The sequence below is a fragment of the Panicum virgatum genome, chromosome 2N, assembly GCF_016808335.1.
Source record: "Panicum virgatum strain AP13 chromosome 2N, P.virgatum_v5, whole genome shotgun sequence".
NCBI lineage: Eukaryota > Viridiplantae > Streptophyta > Magnoliopsida > Poales > Poaceae > Panicum > Panicum virgatum.
Genome location: NC_053146.1, coordinates 56,964,224 through 56,982,873, shown reverse-complemented (window position 1 = coordinate 56,982,873; position 18,650 = coordinate 56,964,224). Strand labels below are relative to the sequence as shown.

At 45.6% G+C, this 18,650-nt stretch overlaps 4 protein-coding genes across 6 annotated transcripts; 1 reads left to right on the top strand and 3 right to left on the bottom strand.

Annotated features, from left to right (window-relative positions):
* Window positions 1-581: 581 nt before the first annotated feature.
* On the top strand, window positions 582-6,032 carry LOC120658370 (probable protein phosphatase 2C 70). 2 transcript variants are annotated; one of them, XM_039936638.1, is made up of 12 exons: window positions 582-760; window positions 978-1,128; window positions 1,656-1,719; window positions 2,327-2,435; window positions 2,539-2,692; window positions 3,519-3,644; window positions 3,727-3,850; window positions 3,930-4,006; window positions 4,088-4,140; window positions 5,274-5,328; window positions 5,441-5,619; window positions 5,734-6,032. In XM_039936638.1, the coding sequence occupies exons 2-12, from the start codon at window positions 1,012-1,014 to the stop codon at window positions 5,765-5,767; spliced, it is 1,092 nt and encodes a 363-aa protein (XP_039792572.1). In that variant the 5' UTR covers window positions 582-760; window positions 978-1,011; the 3' UTR covers window positions 5,768-6,032. The 2 variants fall into 2 exon arrangements, with proteins under 2 accessions (XP_039792572.1, XP_039792573.1); XM_039936639.1 differs by having other exon boundaries at window positions 682-760; window positions 5,707-6,016.
* LOC120658441 (lamin-like protein) lies at window positions 5,975-6,965 on the bottom strand. Its single transcript, XM_039936721.1, has 2 exons — window positions 6,640-6,965; window positions 5,975-6,544 (listed from the first exon to the last, which is right to left on the bottom strand). Exons 1-2 carry the CDS (start codon window positions 6,794-6,796, stop codon window positions 6,198-6,200), a joined length of 504 nt encoding a protein of 167 aa, XP_039792655.1. The 5' UTR covers window positions 6,797-6,965; the 3' UTR covers window positions 5,975-6,197.
* A 531-nt stretch (window positions 6,966-7,496) lies between these two features.
* On the bottom strand, window positions 7,497-10,214 carry LOC120658293. Of its 2 annotated transcripts, none has more exons than XM_039936539.1 (4): window positions 10,141-10,214; window positions 9,069-10,053; window positions 8,809-8,978; window positions 7,497-8,556 (listed from the first exon to the last, which is right to left on the bottom strand). In XM_039936539.1, exons 1-4 carry the CDS (start codon window positions 10,193-10,195, stop codon window positions 7,505-7,507), a joined length of 2,262 nt encoding a protein of 753 aa, XP_039792473.1. In that variant the 5' UTR covers window positions 10,196-10,214; the 3' UTR covers window positions 7,497-7,504. The 2 variants fall into 2 exon arrangements, with proteins under 2 accessions (XP_039792473.1, XP_039792474.1); XM_039936540.1 differs by lacking the exon at window positions 10,141-10,214 and having other exon boundaries at window positions 9,069-9,791; window positions 9,889-10,084.
* Window positions 10,215-11,544: 1,330 nt separating this feature from the next.
* LOC120658304 (transmembrane 9 superfamily member 8-like) lies at window positions 11,545-15,121 on the bottom strand. Its single transcript, XM_039936556.1, has 7 exons — window positions 14,855-15,121; window positions 14,021-14,185; window positions 13,814-13,923; window positions 13,599-13,704; window positions 13,376-13,488; window positions 13,137-13,290; window positions 11,545-13,002 (listed from the first exon to the last, which is right to left on the bottom strand). Exons 1-7 carry the CDS (start codon window positions 14,966-14,968, stop codon window positions 11,845-11,847), a joined length of 1,920 nt encoding a protein of 639 aa, XP_039792490.1. The 5' UTR covers window positions 14,969-15,121; the 3' UTR covers window positions 11,545-11,844.
* Between the last annotated feature and the right edge of the window lie 3,529 nt (window positions 15,122-18,650).

Sequence of the window (18,650 nt, the reverse complement as noted above, 5' to 3'; positions counted from 1 at the left end):
GTCACGACCTCGGCGCGTGCGGCGGCTTCGCCGCGAGGCAGCCCAGCATGGGAGCCGGCGCTCGGAGGTGGCCTCGCCGTGGGAGGCGTAGCTGTAGGGCAGGTGATGGGGCGGCGGCGCTCTGGACGTCGGGGCGGGAGTGACGTCGGGGCGGGAGTGGCTGCCGGCGGTAGGAGCTGCGTGGCGGATTGAGAAAGAGGTGAAAGAGATGAGGAGGATCTACATATAGAAGATGATAAAATTTAAGGGATTTTTTGCATATATTCATGCAACGTGACGCCACATCAAGTGCTATGGACCTAAGTGGCACAACTTAACAAGTTCAGGTGCCAGATTTCGATTTTGCAAATTCGTGGACCTATGTAGCACTTCGGGATAAATTCGAGGAGCGCTGGTGTATTTAACTAAAAAAAGCCGCCGTACACCCCCAAATCGCATGGAAAGAGCGAGATAAGTTGGGAGCTGGCGGTGAATAGAAAAACGAGATACGCAATCTTCCCCGAATCCCCCACCCCGCCCCCGTCCCTCCTCGCTTCCCCCTCCCTCTCTCTCTCTCTGCGGGCGGCCGCCCCCACCGCATCCCGGCCGCGCCGCACCGCACCGCACCGAAACGCATCTCCTCCCCCGCACCGCTTACAAATACGCGACCCACCCACCTCGACCGTCTCTTTCTCGCATCGCCGCGCCGCGCCGCTCGGCTCCCTCCCCCTCCTCCTCGTCGCCGCTGCCGTCGTCGTCTCGCGCCACCGCCGTTATCCTCGTAAGTTGATCCCGGCTCCTCCCCCCGACCGCGCGGCTCGTCCCCTCCCCCGTCCGAATCGCTGCCGCGCACGGGCCGGGGCGGGGCGGTCCCGTCCCGCGCGGCGGCAATCCGGGCGGTTGGGCTTGCTTCGCGTTCGCGGATCAACCGCCGCGGTGGAATGCGTGTCGGGCGGTGGCGACTGACGACGCGCCCCTCTGTTTCGCTGCGGTTGCAGGGTGCTGCGCAGGGCCCGGACGGGGGAGGAGCAGATGGGGGTGTACCTCAGCACGCCCAAGACCGACAAGGCCTCCGCCGATGGGGAGAACGACCGCGTGCGGTTCGGCCTCTCCTCCATGCAGGGGTGGCGGACCACCATGGAGGACGCGGTGAGTTGCGTCTGATCCCCTCGCGGTCTCCGATTGGGTGGGATTGCCTCCCTACTGTTCGATGCTGACGCCACTGGGTTGGGGTGCGATTCTGGGCGAGATGGGATCTGTTTGTGTTGATGTTCGCGGCTGCTTACATTAGAGGTTGCAGCCTGTTGTTATCATGTGTAAAATTCCATTATGAATTGGTGTTTCCCAATGAATTGAGTGCCCAATTGGTGTTTCCCATCTTACGGGAATGCGACAACCTAGAAGCAATCTGTCGTGATTCGAATCGGCCAATGGCGTCTCCCCTCTGAGCGGAATGCCTGAGATAGCTGTTTGGCAGCTTGCTGCGCTCGTGCAGGGAGCTCGCTAATTGGTCTGATAAATTGATTCTGATGGTTTATGAATTATGATGAAATTTGGCACGCGCTGGCCCGCTTGCGATATGAGTTGTTTACTTGTTTATGTCACTTTTAGTAAATCATCTGCATAAGCATGTCCACTCTGCTTTGAAAACTGATCCATTGTATAATGTGTCACAGCATGCTGCTTTGCCGGACCTTGATGACTGCACTTCCTTTTTTGGTGTTTATGATGGCCATGGAGGTAAGTCCCAACCGTTTCCTATCAAGGTTATGATACCGTGTTCAGTTGTATTTATTACTAGATAAATCTGCATTGGTTTCAGTTTTCTCGAGAATATGTTACAATGGATTTCTAATTATGTACAGTTAACTGAAGGAGAGTGAAATTTTCTGAAGTACTGTTCCCATACTGTTTGAAAGATCCACCCGTATAGAAGCTTTGTATTTGCTGCCTAGCCTGTCAAATGTGCTAGGTGCCCTATCGCTCTAACTGAAGAAACTGCCTGTGAAATTCATTGATGAAGACAATGGATTTTCTTAAACAATTAAAATGCTAATGAGTGGAATGATCTCAATTAAACCGGTTAACAACATAGCACTGGTTTGTTTCTATTCTGAACTTTGGTTGTCCCAAATACTAAGATCCTATTGTGGCAGTAACAAACCAACAATCCGACTGTTCTGCAATTCCGTTTTAACGAGTACTTGTAACTTGCAAGTGGTACATACTGTAAATATCACTTGTTAATTCAGGTCAATAATCTTTGTGTACTCTATCGTGTAGTTATGCATCAGATGAGCAACTGTTTTCTCTGGTAGCATGACGTAGTACCCCCTTTTTATTTCAGGAAAAGCTGTATCTAAATTCTGCGCAAAACATTTGCATAAACAAGTCCTCATAAATGATGCAAATTCATCGGGTGATCTACCCGCTTCTGTCCATAAAGCTTTCTTAAGGTAAATTTCAGGCTTCTTGTTTAGAAATGAAGTCAGTTTTGGAAAATGGACATCACATATTTCTGTTGTTTTAGTGAACCTTAACAACATTTTGATCTTTCAGAATGGATGAGATGATGAAAGGTCAGAGGGGGTGGAGAGAATTGACTGAGCTCGGAGAAAAGGGGAACAAGATTTCGGGTATGCTAGAGGGCATAATATGGTCCCCCAAGGGTGGAGATTCAGATCATCTAGGGGATGGATGGGAAACTGAGGAGGTAAAATGGCTCTTCTGTTTTTTCATTAAGAAGCATTACTTCTCTGGTGTGTGGATTTGTGGTGATTACCTTTTTTGGCGTGAAGCTTTGAAGAAGTTTATCTTAGAATAAATATTTCATGGTACAAAAGCCTGGTGCAGCGGTAGAGCCTACCGTCTGTAACCGGAAGGTCCCGGGTTCGAGCCCCAGCCTCTGCACATTTGTGTGGGTAAGGCTTGGGGCTTAAAAACAACCCTTCTCCAGACCCCGCACAGTGCGGGAAGCCTACAGCACTGGGTACGCCCTTTACAAAAGCTTCTCCGGTGCTTATTAATGGAACTAATATTTTGAATCGGGCTTGGTGCTTTCAGTGTTCATCACCCAAACTGATTGGTAAGCCCTTAATATCATTGCCCTATTGACTGATAGAATACCTTTCAAGTAGCTATCCTGAAAACAAAGAACAAAACAAATTGATTCACTGAAGATTTTTGCTTCTCAGACTTTTTGCTTCTCAGACTTGTATCCATGGTTAAACATGAGTAGATAATATTCCATCTTTTCAGCTGGCTAAAGTGCTGAGCAATCTGATGAGCTTAGGTCATTCTTTGACAGACTTAACAACTGCACTAGAGAAAATTTTTGTACTTTCATTTCAAAATTTAATGCACTGTTATATTCCAATACAAAGTCCTTTCCTATAATAAAATTAATATATTTTTGTAGCATGGATGTTACTTGCATTAATCGCAAGATTTGCAGTGCTAGGCCTACCTAACCTTATTTTTCCCTTAGTTCTGGTAAACTTAGGGCATATCTTAACCATTTAACAAAGTTACTATATCAGGGTCCGAATTCAAACTTTCCTGGGCCAACATCTGGAAGCACAGCTTGTGTGGCTGTCATAAGAAATGATCAACTCATTGTTGCAAATGCTGGGGATTCCCGGTGTGTTATCTCACGGAAGGGTCAGGTATGTTAGATTTCCATGTCCTAATCTCCAAACATAAAGTATAAATACCAGACTATGAATTCTGTTCTCATCTGTTGTGCAGGCGTTCAATTTGTCAACGGATCACAAGCCAGATCTTGAGGGAGAAAAGGAGAGGATTTTGAGTGCCGGTGGATTTGTTGTTGCTGGGCGGGTCAATGGAAGTCTGAACTTGTCAAGGGCAATAGGTGTCTCTTCTCATTCACAAGCAGGAAATGCTTTGTCGTCACATACATCATTTTTATTTATTTTTGGATTTTCCTCTAGGTGACATGGAACTGAAGCAAAATGAGGTTTTGCCAGCTGAGAGACAGATTGTGACTGCTGAACCTGAGTTGAAAACAGTGAGTTGTGCAGATCCCTTTCTATCAATACTTCCTTTTCTTAAACAAAATTTACTCAGGATTGCTTTGGCTTCTGATCAGGTCAAGCTTTCTGAAGATGATGAATTCATTGTTTTAGCATGTGATGGCATATGGTATGGTTTCAGTTTCTGTACCCAATGCAGATTTGGATTTATAACTCAGTTACATTGTTATATCCATTTACATTCATTTTATTTGCGTGCACCGTCTGCTTGCGATAAGAAAATCCTTGAGAGAATGCCACAATCAATCTTGACCAGTTCTCATTGTATCATAACTCCAGAGAAGAAAGACAATGCAATCATTCTGTTGCCATGACTTTGTTTGGATACATATTACAATGATCATCACAGGGATAATTCCTAGCCCACTTATCATTGAAGAGTCGTGGGAAGCCCATAACTAGAGAATGATGATTAATATTGTCTGGCAAAAGTATCTATGAACCTATTACCTTGAAAAATGTTATTGGTTCATACAAATGCTGCTTTTGAAAATTAGACAAGCAAAGTTTAGTGCATGAGTAGATGTTGTGAACATTAAAAGCAAAATATCACTACATGTATATTTAATCTACATTTTTGACACTGTCTTTCTAGTTCTGATCATACATAGATGTGAGCTAATATCTCTTGGGAGGTAGGTTGCACCGGGATGCTGATATGTTACTGCAGTTTTCTAGCAAAGTTAGATGGATGGATGTTGTATCCATATCCTCCATTCCAATCATAGGTCGTTTTGACATTTCTAGATACATAATTTCTTGCTATGCACCTACATATACAATATGTCTAGATACATATAGAAAACTATGTATCTAGAAATGCTAAAACGATTTATAATTTGGAACGGAGGGAGTATTAGTTTAATTCGTATTGGGGTCCTTATTTGTTCAACCTACGTGAGCTATATGCCTAGACCAATACGAGGGTCATTTGTTAAACAAAGCAATCATACAAATATTATGCATATGCATTGAACAGGCGATGTTAGAGAAATGTATAGGTTTATGGGGGTACTGTGAGCTCTATCGCAGTTGTCCGTAAGACATTGGTGGTTCCACAGAATAAAGCTAGCACCCTAGATAGACAAGCATAAGCATCTTGAGGCTGTAGTCCTGATGTTTTGGTTTATTCGCTTTCCATGCTGCTAACTAGAGATAATTTAACACTTCTGTGTTAAGTTTAATTGGCACTCTTTTGTATTATCGTATTGATTTGTTGATACCTGATTTCTCTTATGACAGGGACTGTATGACAAGTCAAGAAGTGGTTGATTTTGTACATAAACACTTAAACACCGTAAGTTCAGCACATAACTGTGTTTGGTACCACCATAAGTTCAGCACATAACTGTGTTTGGTACCATTAAGTTTCAAATTCTTTCCCTCATCCACACAAAAATATTCCACAGGAGGATAACCTATCAGATGTGTGCGAGAAGTTGCTCAACCGCTGTGTGGCACCTACATCTGGTGGCGAAGGATGTGATAACATGACTGTTATCATTGTTCAGTTTAAGAAACCACTTTCTTCAGCTGCTACTACTAGTACCGAGCAGCCTGCAGCAACTGCAGAAGAGATGCGGCCGAAGTAAGTTTTCCTTGGACTGACACAACTACATCATACACAACAGTCATTTAAGTCTCAGTGTTGTAAAATCCTAAGTTCCTCTTTCAGAATTTGAGTCCTTGCCTTTGTGAACAGCGAGCTCAGTGGCCCAGACGACCCCCAGAGGTAGGATCAAGTAGCACACCATGCTGGTGGAGCTCTAACTGGTGGATGATAGACAACAAAAAGGATAGTGAGTGGTGTACATAAGAAAAGGGATTCTATTCGACAATCTCTATAGGGTTTGTTCCTTCTTTTCTAGTGTTCAGAGTCGTCACAACCTGTAATACATGGCGTGTTGTTTCTTAATCCGGGTTTTGTGAAATGCATGGATGAGTTGTCAGGAGATAAGCATTGCTCTCAAAATAGTTGGCTTTGAGACCGGATGATCCCAATCTTTTGCTGAATACACTGTAGCTGTTCTCGTTCTGCTCAACGTTCCTCGAGACGCGTAGTTTCGCTTGCAGAGAAGTTGATGAAGACCCATGAAATGGGAGCAAATGGAGCAAAGCACACAAATAGAACAAAAAATATTCAGAGAAATCTCGGAATCAAAGCTCCTAACAGAAGGCACCAGCGGCAGCTGCGACGACAGCGATTGCTGCCAGCCACGCGGCGCCCCTCGTCCTGAGCGCCGCCGTGGAGGCCTCTCCCTGCGCTCCGGTGCTGCCCCTGGAGCCATCGGAGGAGGCGTTGTGCCGGAGCGGGTGGACGGTGATGGCGACCTTCATGCCTTGCAGGCAGAAGCCGTTGCCGCAGATGAAGTAGTAGCGGCGGGCCTCGGGGAGCGGGATGAAGTCCTTGCCGGAGGTCCAGTTGCCGGCGACCCCGTCCATGGTGCAGTTGTCGTACCCCGTCTCGTTCACCTCGAACACGTTGTGCGTCCCCCCCTTCTGGTACCGGAACGCTGCACAGCCACGTCGCGCCATCAGCACTGAGGCCTCGAATGGAGCTGAAGCGGATCTACATTTTGCTCCGGCAGGGCGAGGGCGAAGGACTTACAGATGAGGTCGCCGACGTAGAAGGTCTGGTTGCCGGACCAGAGGGAGTAGTTGATGTTGGGGTTCCACCCGTGGTTGGCGCCCACGATGTGGTCCGTCGCCGCCGACGGATCGACCGCGAAGCCGACAAGCACGGCGACGACCAGGAGCCACGACATTGCGGCTGTGAGCGACCTCAGCGTCAGGGAGACGGCCTTGGGGTTGGTGGTGTACTTAGAATAGGAGCGACGACGAGGAGAAAGAGCAAGTGGGAGCGCTGTGCCTCTGTGCCTGAGCAAGGAGAGGAGACAGCAGCAGCACCAATGAGATTGCTGGTGTCAGGCTCCAGTAAGTAGTTTGAATGAATTATATGATTTTCCTGGGTTGTGGCCCACTTATTTTGCCGGGACACCACGGGATTTCAGCAGATTTGGCGGGAACTGAATCCTTTACGCGCCACGGCTTGCTACCGACTCCCATATGCCCCGGCGCCAAAGTGCCCGCCAGAAGAGATGCGGTCTGCTAAGTTTCCCAATCCGATGGTCTCTCTCATCATGCCATTGAACGACGACTACCCCATAATTTCATTTCCCCCTTGGTGCGCTACACGCCCAGTGGCGGAGGACGCCGAAAATTTTAGGTGTGGCGGTGGATTACTAGATTATGTTCAAATATTATACGAAAATAAAGATTCACAACAAAAGTATAGTTTAGAAGTACCTCAAATGAAGAAAAACACGTAAAGTACGCATCAAATCAACAATTGGACCAAAGAAGCTATCAAACAAAGAGAAAACATAAATTAGTAACGAAATATTAGAGTTAAAATATTAAATGTAATACAAGATACACAATTAGAGTATAGAGTTATACCGATATATTTATTATTAGTTGCGTCTAGGAGACTTTGGCAATTGCATATTTCTATCTTTTTTCTTCTGAAAAGCCTTCTTGATAGATTGAAGATCAATTCCTTTAAATATCTCCCGCTCAATATACACCACCATCAAGTCATTAAGCCAACCATCGGACATCTTGTTCCGCAACTCAGTTTTAATAATCTTCATGGCTGAAAAGGCTCTTTCAACTGATGCAGTTGCTACTGGTAGCAGTAATGCCAGCTCAATTAGGCGATAAACCAAGGGAAATATTTCATGCCTCTTAAGTTCAACCATTTTCATTGCTAGGCTTGCAAGGTCATAACAAGCTCTGAATGCCTCAACTCTTCTAACATGAATAATGAAGGTTTCTAACTGGTCTTTTATTCTTTTCCGGTCATCAAAAGAAAAATCATCCAAATATATATCCGTGAGGCGAGCAAGTTTATTCACATCAAAGTTAGAGAATGAATCTCTAGGATCAAGGCAAGCAAAGCAAGTAAGTAATTCCGATGATACCTCACTGAATCGATGATCAAACTCTGTTGTGATAGCATCTATGGTAGCAAAGAAGGTATCAACACGAAAGTAATGATCTTGAGTGATGTTGTTTCTCCCTCCTTTCCTTGATCTACCAAATCTTGGTACACTATCTTCCATATTTGGTATTGGGATATCATTTTCTTGGCAAAATGTTTTGACTTCTTCAAGTAGTGGCTCATAACCTTTGCTTCTCAAATTGTTCAAACGTGTTTTCACGTCAATAACCAAAGACATGGCCTCAACAATATTTTGATCCTTCTTCTGCAACAGATGAGATAGCTCATTTGTTATGCGAAGGATCTGTAACATCATCTTCATGATAAACACAAAGCTGAAAGACTCCATAGTAGGCACCAACCCCCCTGCCCTTGATGGATTACGTTCCTCATCATGCACCACTTGCAGAACTTCTATTATTGAGTCCCACATTGTTTCAATACGAAGCAATGTCCTGTAGTGAGATCCCCATCTTGTATCTTCAGGCCTAGGCAATGATGTTTCTTGATGTTGTCCTCTACCTGATGAAATATCTTCACTCTCCAACTTATTCAAAACAATTGTATGATGACTATCAATCAATAAATCCTTCCTCTTACAAGATGCACTAGTGCTGCTCACAATCATGTTCACATAGTCAAAGAAATCCTCTATAGATGAACAACACTTTGAAACCGAAACAACTACCAACTGCAATTGGTGAGCAAAACAATGGATATAGAAAGCATATGGGTTCTCATCACGAATTAGTTTTTGAACACCATTGAATTCACCTCTCATATTAGAAGCTCCATCATACCCTTGGCCTCGTATTTTTGCAATAGTTAAACCATGGGCACTAAGAACCTCCACTATTGCTCTCTTTAATGCTTCTGATGTAGTTAGCTTGACATGCTTGATACCCAAAAATCTTTCAACTACTTGCCCTTTTTTATTCACATACCTATATGAGGAAACTCACAATATTTAGAAATATTATAACAAGATTCATCAACATTCAACAAGAATACAAGATATAAAAGTGGATGTTTACCTGACTATTATGGCCATTTGTTCTTTGACTGATATATCACGAGATTCATCAACAAGAATAGAGAATAAACAACCACTCATCTCTTCTTTTATGACTTTGGTAACAGCTTCAGCACAACACTCGGCAAGTTCTTTCTGAATTGTTCCAGAAGTCATTTTAGCATTTTTAGGACAAGCAAATTCAAATGCCTGCCTCACTTCCTCATTTCTTAGTTTGTACCAATCAAGAAATTCTAGAAAGTTGCCTTTGTTCAATGAAGTTTCTGATTCATCATGTCCACGGAACGGTTCACCTTGCAAGGCAATATAACTTACAATAGCCAAAGATGTATCTACACGGGTTTCATACTTCTTTTCTGCCTCTTTGGTATGAACTACAATTTTCTCCTTTACACTTGCCCTTTGATTATCAAAATCATCAAATGCCGCTCTTGATCTATTATGAGCACTATTAGGGCCACCAACATGTTTAGGGAGTGCTAAGTAGGCATTCTTCCATTGCCTAAAGCCTTCTTTTGTAAAGGCCTCATAACCAAATTTGTCATCATCTACACCAACTCTTCTAAAAAGATAACAACAAAAGCAATAAGCCTTACCATTCACCAAGCTATATTCCAGCCAATTATATTTCTCAAACCATTCTTTTCGAAAGCGCCTTTTATCTTCTCCTCTAGGAAAAACATGACTACTAGGTTGAGTTGGACCTCGTTCCATGAAAGCCCTCCTAATTTCATCTCTAATATTAGGACTAAATTGCTCAATTGGAATCCGAAGCCCCGGATCAGAAATGATATAATCCGGATTGAACTCAGTTATTGTACCTTGATCATTTTCATTGCTACCTGGCTGTTGGCCTATGGTATTGGTGTCCTCCAAATGAGTTTCCACCACCTCTTCCTCCTCTATTATAGCATTACCAACTTCACTTCCATGAGTGCTTGGGTTTGTGCTACTGGATCCGAATGGACTAAAATAGCTCTTTAGATCTGAAATAAATAGTCAAATTCACATTAAAGTAAATTAGTTTAATTTCCCAATCCTATACAACGCCCAAAAAATACTACTTCTCTCACCTCTTTCTTGTGCCTTTCTTTTCTCTTTTCTGCTAGAGCTTGGTTGTTGCTCCATGGAGCTTGAGCCGGCGGCTGCCTTCCCTTCGCTAGTTTTCTGCTGCAGTAGTGCAGTGAGTGAGTAATTCTGTTCACATTGTCAAGACTGAAAATTAAATAGCAATGATGGCATTCATTGGTAGAAACCATACATGACTTCAGTCTGATTCAGAACAAAATAAAGAAGCGCTGCTAGAATTCTTTGATCCTAAATTGTTCTTTCTAAATTCTTGAACACTAGGATATAACGGAGGCACTCACCTTCCAGATTCTAGCAAAGTATGACAATGATGCTTCACAAGTTCACATATAGATTTGCTCGCACATCATTAGGTTTGTCTGAGCTAGCTAGCTTCACATATAGATTTGCTCCCAAATAAATTCTAGGATATATATATCATTACGAATACGAAACAGAGTCAATTCTTACTAGAGTCATGTATTCATTTTCGTTTCACAAACAAGGCTAGAACCAGTACTGGCTAGTGGCTAGAACACAATCATCAAATGAAATACCACACAAAGAAATGGGGTAAGGGGCAGAGGGATGAGTGGAGCTGGAGCAGTACCGGAGGCCGCACCGCAGCGGCGCTGCGGGGAGCCGGAGAGGCCGAGAGGGGGCTGCCGGCCGCTGTGCCCGCGCTGCTGCAGGGAGCCGGGGAGGCGGCGAGGCACCCAGCCACCCAGGCACGGCGCGGCGGGGAGCCGGAGAGGCCGAGAGGGGGCTGCCGGCCACTGTGCCCGCGCTGCTGCAGGGAGCCGGGGAGGCGGCGAGGCACCCAGCCACCCAGGCACGGCGCGGAGCCGCGGACACAGGGAGCCGCCGAGGCGTCGAGCTAGGGATGAAGGCCGGCGGAGGGCGTGGGCGCCGCCGCGAGGTGCCCAAGCGCGTCGGGGAGCCGGGGACCGGCCGACCGGGGCCGGAGGGGCGGAGGGCGAGGGCGCCGCTCGGCCGCTGCAGGGAGCCGGGAGATCTGGGCGAGGGGCGTCGGCAGTACTGGGCGTCGGGCGTGCGGCTGCTAGGGTGAGGGAGCCAGGGAGGTAAAGGTAAACCGGACTTTGGGCCGATTCCCACTATGGGCCGGGCCGAGGTATGGCGAGCGCCACATCTCGCCACACTGAGCCCTCCGCCACTGTACACGCCTACACCCGTTGTGGAATCATGCAGGGCAGCTTCCTAACGAATTACTGATGCTCCAAGCAACCTCTGGAAGCAGCATAATGACTTGATGCTAACACACCGCACTTATAAAGATGCCAAACACTAGATTACCGCACAACAAATGCGCATTGCTGGAAATAAGATTGGAAGCAAACTGATTGCCATCAGGGCATTTCATACTGATGGTGTTGGAACCTTACAAGTAATTCAACCAATACCAAGCATACCGAATATAATGAATTGAATTTATATAGTGGCCCACAAAAATTTCAAAAGGTACAACTCCATTACATTGTGTGTTCCCTTATATTCGTCTCAGTTTCAAATCACTAAGGTGTATCTTCTGACAACAACCAAACATAATCATTCATAAAGTAAATCCTAAAAAGCAACTTTTCCTGAAAACCTTAATAAAAAGGGGGACAATTCCCCACTCCACATTAATCATACAGTTCTCTTGACTCAATCACTGAAAACATGAGCAATTCTCTGTGTCGTGTTTGCACCTAATCGATCTTCACCGACGAGTAAATCAATCTTGTGAACCAGAAGCAGGCACAGAAACCTATAGTGCCTGTCAGCACAAAGAAGGCATAGGAGGCGAGGAGCATGTACCCGAAGTACAATATGCCAGACACCACCTTAGTTATCTGCAGCTTTGTGAAGAAGTAGAAAGCTGCGTACAGGAAGAGATACAGAGCAGAGGATCCTGAGGTGAGGTAAGACCTCCACCACCACATGTAGTCCTCACTGCAAAGCTGGAAATAGCAGAGCACGATTGTGATCTCGGCACAGGTGATGATGAGGATAACAAATACGAGGAAGAGGAAGCCGAAGATGTAGTAGAACTGGTGCAGCCAGATGGAGGTGAGGATGAAGAAGAGTTCAATGAAAACTGCTCCAAATGGGAGAATGCCACCGATCAGAATGGTGAAGATTGGATTCATGTACCAAGCTTGCTCAGGTATCTGTCGTGGAATCTTGTTTGTCTTCACAGGAGGTTCCATGGCAGGTTTCTTGAACCCAAGATAGCTCCCAACAAAGACAAGAGGTACTGAGATGCCAAACCAAAGGAGGACCAAGGCAAACATTGTGGTGAAAGGAACAGCACCAGATGACTTCTCCCCCCATATAAGAGCATTCAAGATGAAGAAAATAACGAATGCAACCCCTGGAAACAGGAAAGCCGTTTGCAGGGTAATCTTCTTCCACTCGGAACCCTTGAACATCTTGTAGAGACGTGAAGAAGTATAGCCAGCAAGCAGTCCCATCAAAACCCAGACTAGAAGCATTGCAGTCATCAGTCCTCCCCGGTTTGATGGAGAAAGGAAACCCAACACAGCAAAGATCATTGTAACTAGCAGCATGCCAAAGAATTGCACACCAGTGCCAACATAAACACAGAGTAAGTCAGAGTTGGTTGGAGGACGGAACACATCTCCGTGAACAAGCTTCCAACCAGTTTCCTCTTGTGCTTCTTCTTGAGTTTCAAGCTGATTGTATCTAGAGATATCTCTGTAGAGAGTGCGAAGCATTATCATGGCGACCATACCAGATAGGAAAAGCACGATCATGAGAGAGTTCACAATAGAAAACCAGTGAATCTGGTCATCAGTCATCAACAAGTAGGTGTCCCAACGGGAGGCCCACTTGATCTCACTATCCTGCAAAAGTAGTAGAACGTTCCAATTAAATCATCATGGATAAGCATTCAAAGAGTATCTTGTAGGAAACTGCTTACGCTAAAGCAGCTAAACAAATTTAAACTAAGCAACATCTGAATCCCCCAGTCTAGTACCTCAAAACGAACATCATATGTGAATATGATCTCCTTTCCAGCTTCAACCTCCTGAGGAGAATCCGAGTTTGTTACAAATTTGCTCGCATGAGGATCACACGTACTCAAGCGAGTGTCTGCGCCGTTCCATTTATCGTCAAACTGATGCTTGACACTGGCAAAATATTTACCAAAATACCTTAGTCGATTTCATAAAGAACAAGACAAATTGATGCCTGCAAGCAAAGTTGAAAGTAAACCTGTATGGGTGGACCTCAAATCCCACTATTCTAGAAAGTTCTGAATCATCATCCCTGTGATACTTCACTGTAAATGACAAATGGTTGTGGATGAAGTATTTCTCATCCTTACTCTGAAAAACATATGTATGGGAATTTATTAGTCCAATAAATAGACAAAGGTTTCCAACAAAAGATAAAGGTCACAAAATAAAGTAAGCATTAGCTGAGCATAAAGACTTACTCCAGCATACTGGCCTTTAGCACCAACATGATATCCACCTTGATAAGCAAAACTGTTCTTATCTTGCCTTGCAATAGGTACAACTAGCGGGAGGTTGTCCAGAATCCTGTGAGGCAACTTATATAGCTTTAGAAAATTATTGTGCTAACTGAAAATTATTGTGCTAACTGAAGTGCATCGATACCCACATGGCCACATAGGTTCATAGGCCTTACATGTTCACACGGTATTCATCCTCTATCTTTTCCTTGAGCTCCTTGGCTGCTTTCTCATCAATGGTTGCTTTGCAGACAATCTGACACATCTTGGGCTCTCTCATTTGGAACTATATCCCAATAACAAGCAGAATGATAAAATCAACATTAGGAACCTTCCCAAGGACATAAAGCCTCAATTAATCTATTATGTCATACAGTACTAACCACATAAGGAGAATTCTCGATTCGATCACCGCGAAGAACCTCACCAAGATTTTCAGCACTGTCCACTATGGTAGCTGGCTTGCAGAATGGAAGGGAGTAATATGTATACGGGAGTTGAGTCTTGATCGATGTCAACTTATTCACCTTCACTTGAAGCGGATCTCCCTGTGGACAAATTATGAGACCAATTTAGCAAACACTAGCAAAATAAAATGGTCTGATGACACAATGAATGACACTTCTTTACAATGAGTAATCATCTTCAAGAGATCAGATTATATGATGTAGCACCTCATTTACGGACTTGAGTCAATGCTCCATTCAAATATTTTACAGTAGATGTAAAAACCTTGAATTCAATAATTTCCTTTATCTATTTTTTTTACAATAGTACAGAAACAACATCAAACTCCAGTTTCCACTAGGGTTATGTTAGTGTACGGATACAAGATCGCAATGCTGACTTTTCCACGCAGGCAATAGCTTCTGATCACATCAAAATCTAGGGGTTATATTTCATATCAGGACGAAAAATCAGACCAGCAAACTAAATTGAACGGTTGCGCTAGCTTGCGAATTGACGTAAAACATGTGAATCCCATGCGCACCTATGTAAATGTAAGTACGGTACGGAACGAAACTAATTGAACCGGACCAACGATCGTGGAAGCCGCACACAACAGACGAACACTCGAGCTAGTCAGGTGGATCTTGGATCCCAACCCCGGGAGCGGCACCCCGTTGACCAGATCCACCTCCGAACACGAGCACCGTTGCACAACCATTCCCAGGAGCACACCGAGGTGCGAGGCAACCCCCAAGGACCCAACAAACCTTCGCGAAATCGCTCGGGGCGACGCCGGGGAGGTAGAACCCGGCCGCCGGCGCGGCGACGGCGAGCAGGAGCGCGAGCGCCGCGGCGCACCGGAGCATCGCCGGCGCCCGCATCGATGAGGAGGCGGGGGGAGTCACCGCCCGGGGGATCGGGCTCCCGAGATCTGCGAGGCGAGGCGGTGGGTGGGTGGTGGGCTCGCGGGCACGGCGTGGCGCGCGAGGTCGGGTGGGTGGAGACGACGACGCGCGGCGCGCTGCGAGGAAGAAGCTTCGGGCGACCGGTGGATCTTCCCGGGGTTTTTATCGGCAAATAGGTTTTACAACTAGGACCCTGGAGAAAACTGTAATCACAGAGATAGTGTCGGTTCGTTTGGTTCGAAAATTGACCTCGTATACCGGGGCACGTGCGAGCGGCGTGATGCTTGTTTGACCCGGCGATGATGGTTGATGCCTTGATGGTGTTTAGCGGTACGTGTACACTGGGTCACTGATATATGGAGTGTAATTTGATGTCGCTTGTACAGATTCCGTAAGAATTAACTAGCTAACAGGAGTGCGTTTTACACTTCTATTGGGACGTTCCAATATGTTTTTCCCCTTAGTTCTTGCTTCCGATCTTTTTTAGCAACTGAACCTTGGATTGAAAAATGTAGTACTAATTAATTAATCCTACCGTAGGCCTTTTTATGCTCATTTGTGTATTTTATCCTTATACTTTCTGTGTTGCAAATTATAATTTATTTGACTTTTTGACTCTAAATTTGATCACTCGTTTTAGTAAAAGATTTGTCAAAATATCACTTCTTTTTTGTGGTTGCTTTATTAATAAAATTTGTTCAAGATAATATAAATTTTACTATGATTGCACAAATTTTTTGAATAAGACGAATGGTCAAACTTGGTATTGAAAAGTAAACTAAATTATAATTTAGAACGGGGAGAGTACGTAATAATCTATAGATTTAAACGTTATGTCGTCTTCTCACTTCTTCACGTAACAGTGGTGGAGCCGGCTACATATGGAAGAGCCGGCTACACTTTGTAGAAATTACATAGTTAGCTAAGTAATACGCAAAGCGGCGGATTGTTTATTTTATGAGCAATCTAACATCTCGTAGTTCTCTACCAAAAGAAAAGTTAGTAGACCATCTAGTTGACTGCATCTTATGACGTTCCGATTGGTGTTCTTTGCTTTCCTAGCAGCTAGCTCTAGAATTGCAAGTTTGCAGCCAAGAAAATCAGCAAAGGAACATTATTACACCGTATCCTACGTAGCGAGTGACGTGATGTGCTGCTGGTTACTACTGCTAATTAAAATGCTTCCCTTGCTTTCTTGTGCTAATGGATTGGAACCATATGCTAGTGAAATTTTTGCACGAAAATAATGCACGGTTTGCAAAAACGATTTGTAGGGGCGAGCCAAAATGCATTTTTAGGGGCGGACCGCGTAACCGCCCCTGCTTTTCGCAACTAAAAATACCAGTTTGCAGGGGCGGGTGGGGGGTCACCCGCCCCTACAAATGGTTTTCTAGGGGCGGTCACCCGCCCCTGAAAATGAATTAACAGGGGCGGGGACACCCACCCACCCCTAGAAAACCATTTGCAGGGGCGGGTGACCACCACACCCGCCCCTAAAAATCATTTTCCATACTAATCCAAAAAATCGTTTAAATCAAAAAATATAGTAAACAATATAAAAAAGCTGAAATTTATACCATAAGCGTATTACTAACATAGAAGTCCAAACTAGGGGCGAAAATTACGTGTCCATACATTACATCCGCACGGTAAATGATAGAAGTCCGTACATTACAACAAACATATCATTCAATCCATACAACTAAGTACTAGTTCTTACTACCACATACAAAGCGAAATGATACAAGCACACATTGTGCAACGAGAGTCTCACGGCGGCGACTGCGGTGTTGCTCCATGGGTACGACAGAGGATGGGCACGTAGTCGTGGCATCAGGCATAACTTTCTTGAGTGCTTGCCGCTTCCAGCGTCTCCTCATCTTTGTAATTATTATTCTCTGGAGCTGTAAAAGAGTTGTGTTAGCAAAACGACAGCTGGTGTAGTTATTTTATTTTAGTTGGATAGTTGTATATATAAAAATTGAAGTAATAACTGTACCATAGTAATTCTTCCTCTTCGTTGTGGTTGGATTCTTCTTGGTCGTCCTCCGCAATGTCCATTGGTTGTGTGTGATCCGATGGTGTGCTCGGTGGTGTCTCCATTACTTCGGTGGAACCAGATCCCCGTATCTCTTGAGGAGGCAAATCTTCTTCTTCAATCAGATCTGGATGAGAATGCGCATGAGGTATTGTAGTTTACGGATTGTTTTGGTGCTAAAGTATGTAGTTAGGAGCAATGTATAGACAAGTTGAACCATACGTAATTGCAGACGACGTGCTTCATGTCCACCTCCTTGTCTAGAAGTCCCCGCACCATGGTAACCTTGGGGTTGCGGGTACAGTGTGTATCGGAGTGGAAAGTTGCTCGATACTGCAGGGAAGAGTGATAATTGTTAGACGAAACAGTTTCACATTAATGGAGCAAAGGTCTTTTGTAACTGCAGTTACCATTCAAGCTCGTGGTAGGAAGGCGGCACGTGGAGGAGGTGGCGGGGAGGCAGCATGGGGAGGAGGTGGCGGGGAGGCGGCGGAGGAGGAGGTGGCGGTGAGGTGGCGGGGAGGCGGTACGGGGAGGAGGTGGCGGGGAGGCGGGGGCGGATGAGGTGGCGGCGAGGCGGGGGCGGAGGAGGTGGCGGGGAGGTAGAGGCGGAGGAGGTGGCGGTGAGGCAGCACGGGGAGAAGGTGGCGGGGAGGCGGCACGGGGAGGAGGTGGCGGGGAGGCGGCAGCGGAGGAGGCGGCGGAGGAGGTTGTGACGAGGAGCCGGGAGGAGGCGGACGCGGCGGCGAGGAGGCGTCGGATCTACGAGGGGCGGCGACGGAGGTGGCGGAGCGGCGCGGGGGCAGAGGGGGCGGCGAGGAGGAGGCAGGCCAGCGGGGCCGGAGGCGGCGGCGAGGAGGAGGCGGGCGCGGCGGAAGGAGCGCGCGCCAGATCTAACCTAGGGAGCGGCGTAGGCAGCGGCATGGGGGCGGCAGAGGGGGCAGCGTGGGGTTGGCGGGGGCTGCGGAGGGGGCGGCGGCGGGGAGCACGGAAAATTTTGGCAGCCTTCCGGCGTCTTCTCGCGCGCGTCAGGGGAGTGTGAAAATTTGTCTAAGTCCTTAGATATTTATAGGAGCCCGATTTGTAGGGGCGGGTGGCGGCATCACCCGCCCCTACAGATAGTTTTCAGAATTTATTCCAAAAATTCTTTTAAATCAGAAAATATAGTAAACATTATCAAAACATGCTGAAATTTTTACCATTTGAGTATTTTAATGTGTAAAACAAACAAAATTAATAAACCTACATTGCACTATATGTAATAAGAAAATATGTTAAGCGCTAGCCTCTACTAAGTCACTACTCTCTCATACAATTTAAGGGCAATGTTGTCCTTTCCACACATTTAAACAATTAAAAGTCTGAATTGTACTTTTGGTATTTTTCACAAGAGACACATGTTGTTATACCCTAATGGTGAAAATTTCACGTTTTTTATATGTCGTCTGCTATTTTTTAGCATTAAATTATTTTTTAGAAACAATTGAGAAAATATTTGTAGAGGCGGGCGTGGGCGTCACCCGCCCCTACAAAGCTATTTCTAGGGGCGGACCGCAGCATCGCCCGCCCCTACAAATAAATTTGTAGGGGCGGGTGAAACGCCCCGACCCCAAAGATCGA

What these genes read in the sequence shown, in the direction of transcription:
- LOC120658441 (XM_039936721.1), bottom strand. Translation starts at nt 6,796, where the DNA reads ATGTCGTGGCTCCTGGTCGTCGCCGTGCTTGTCGGCTTCGCGGTCGAT. An exon ending in CTACGTCGGCGACCTCATCT is followed by an intron (nt 6,545 to 6,639) that starts GTAAGTCCTTCG and finishes GTGGCTGTGCAG; the next exon opens with CGTTCCGGTACCAGAAGGGG.
- LOC120658370 (XM_039936638.1), top strand. Translation starts at nt 1,012, where the DNA reads ATGGGGGTGTACCTCAGCACGCCCAAGACCGACAAGGCCTCCGCCGAT. An exon ending in ATGGATGGGAAACTGAGGAG is followed by an intron (nt 2,693 to 3,518) that starts GTAAAATGGCTC and finishes TTACTATATCAG; the next exon opens with GGTCCGAATTCAAACTTTCC. An exon ending in TTAGCATGTGATGGCATATG is followed by an intron (nt 4,141 to 5,273) that starts GTATGGTTTCAG and finishes CTCTTATGACAG; the next exon opens with GGACTGTATGACAAGTCAAG.
- LOC120658304 (XM_039936556.1), bottom strand. Translation starts at nt 14,968, where the DNA reads ATGCGGGCGCCGGCGATGCTCCGGTGCGCCGCGGCGCTCGCGCTCCTG. An exon ending in CTAAAGGCCAGTATGCTGGA is followed by an intron (nt 13,489 to 13,598) that starts GTAAGTCTTTAT and finishes TATGTTTTTCAG; the next exon opens with AGTAAGGATGAGAAATACTT. An exon ending in TTTGAGGTCCACCCATACAG is followed by an intron (nt 13,291 to 13,375) that starts GTTTACTTTCAA and finishes ATATTTTGCCAG; the next exon opens with TGTCAAGCATCAGTTTGACG.
- LOC120658293 (XM_039936539.1), bottom strand. Translation starts at nt 10,195, where the DNA reads ATGGAGCAACAACCAAGCTCTAGCAGAAAAGAGAAAAGAAAGGCACAA. An exon ending in AAGAAAGGCACAAGAAAGAG is followed by an intron (nt 10,054 to 10,140) that starts GTGAGAGAAGTA and finishes TATTTATTTCAG; the next exon opens with ATCTAAAGAGCTATTTTAGT. An exon ending in CAAATGGCCATAATAGTCAG is followed by an intron (nt 8,979 to 9,068) that starts GTAAACATCCAC and finishes TTCCTCATATAG; the next exon opens with GTATGTGAATAAAAAAGGGC.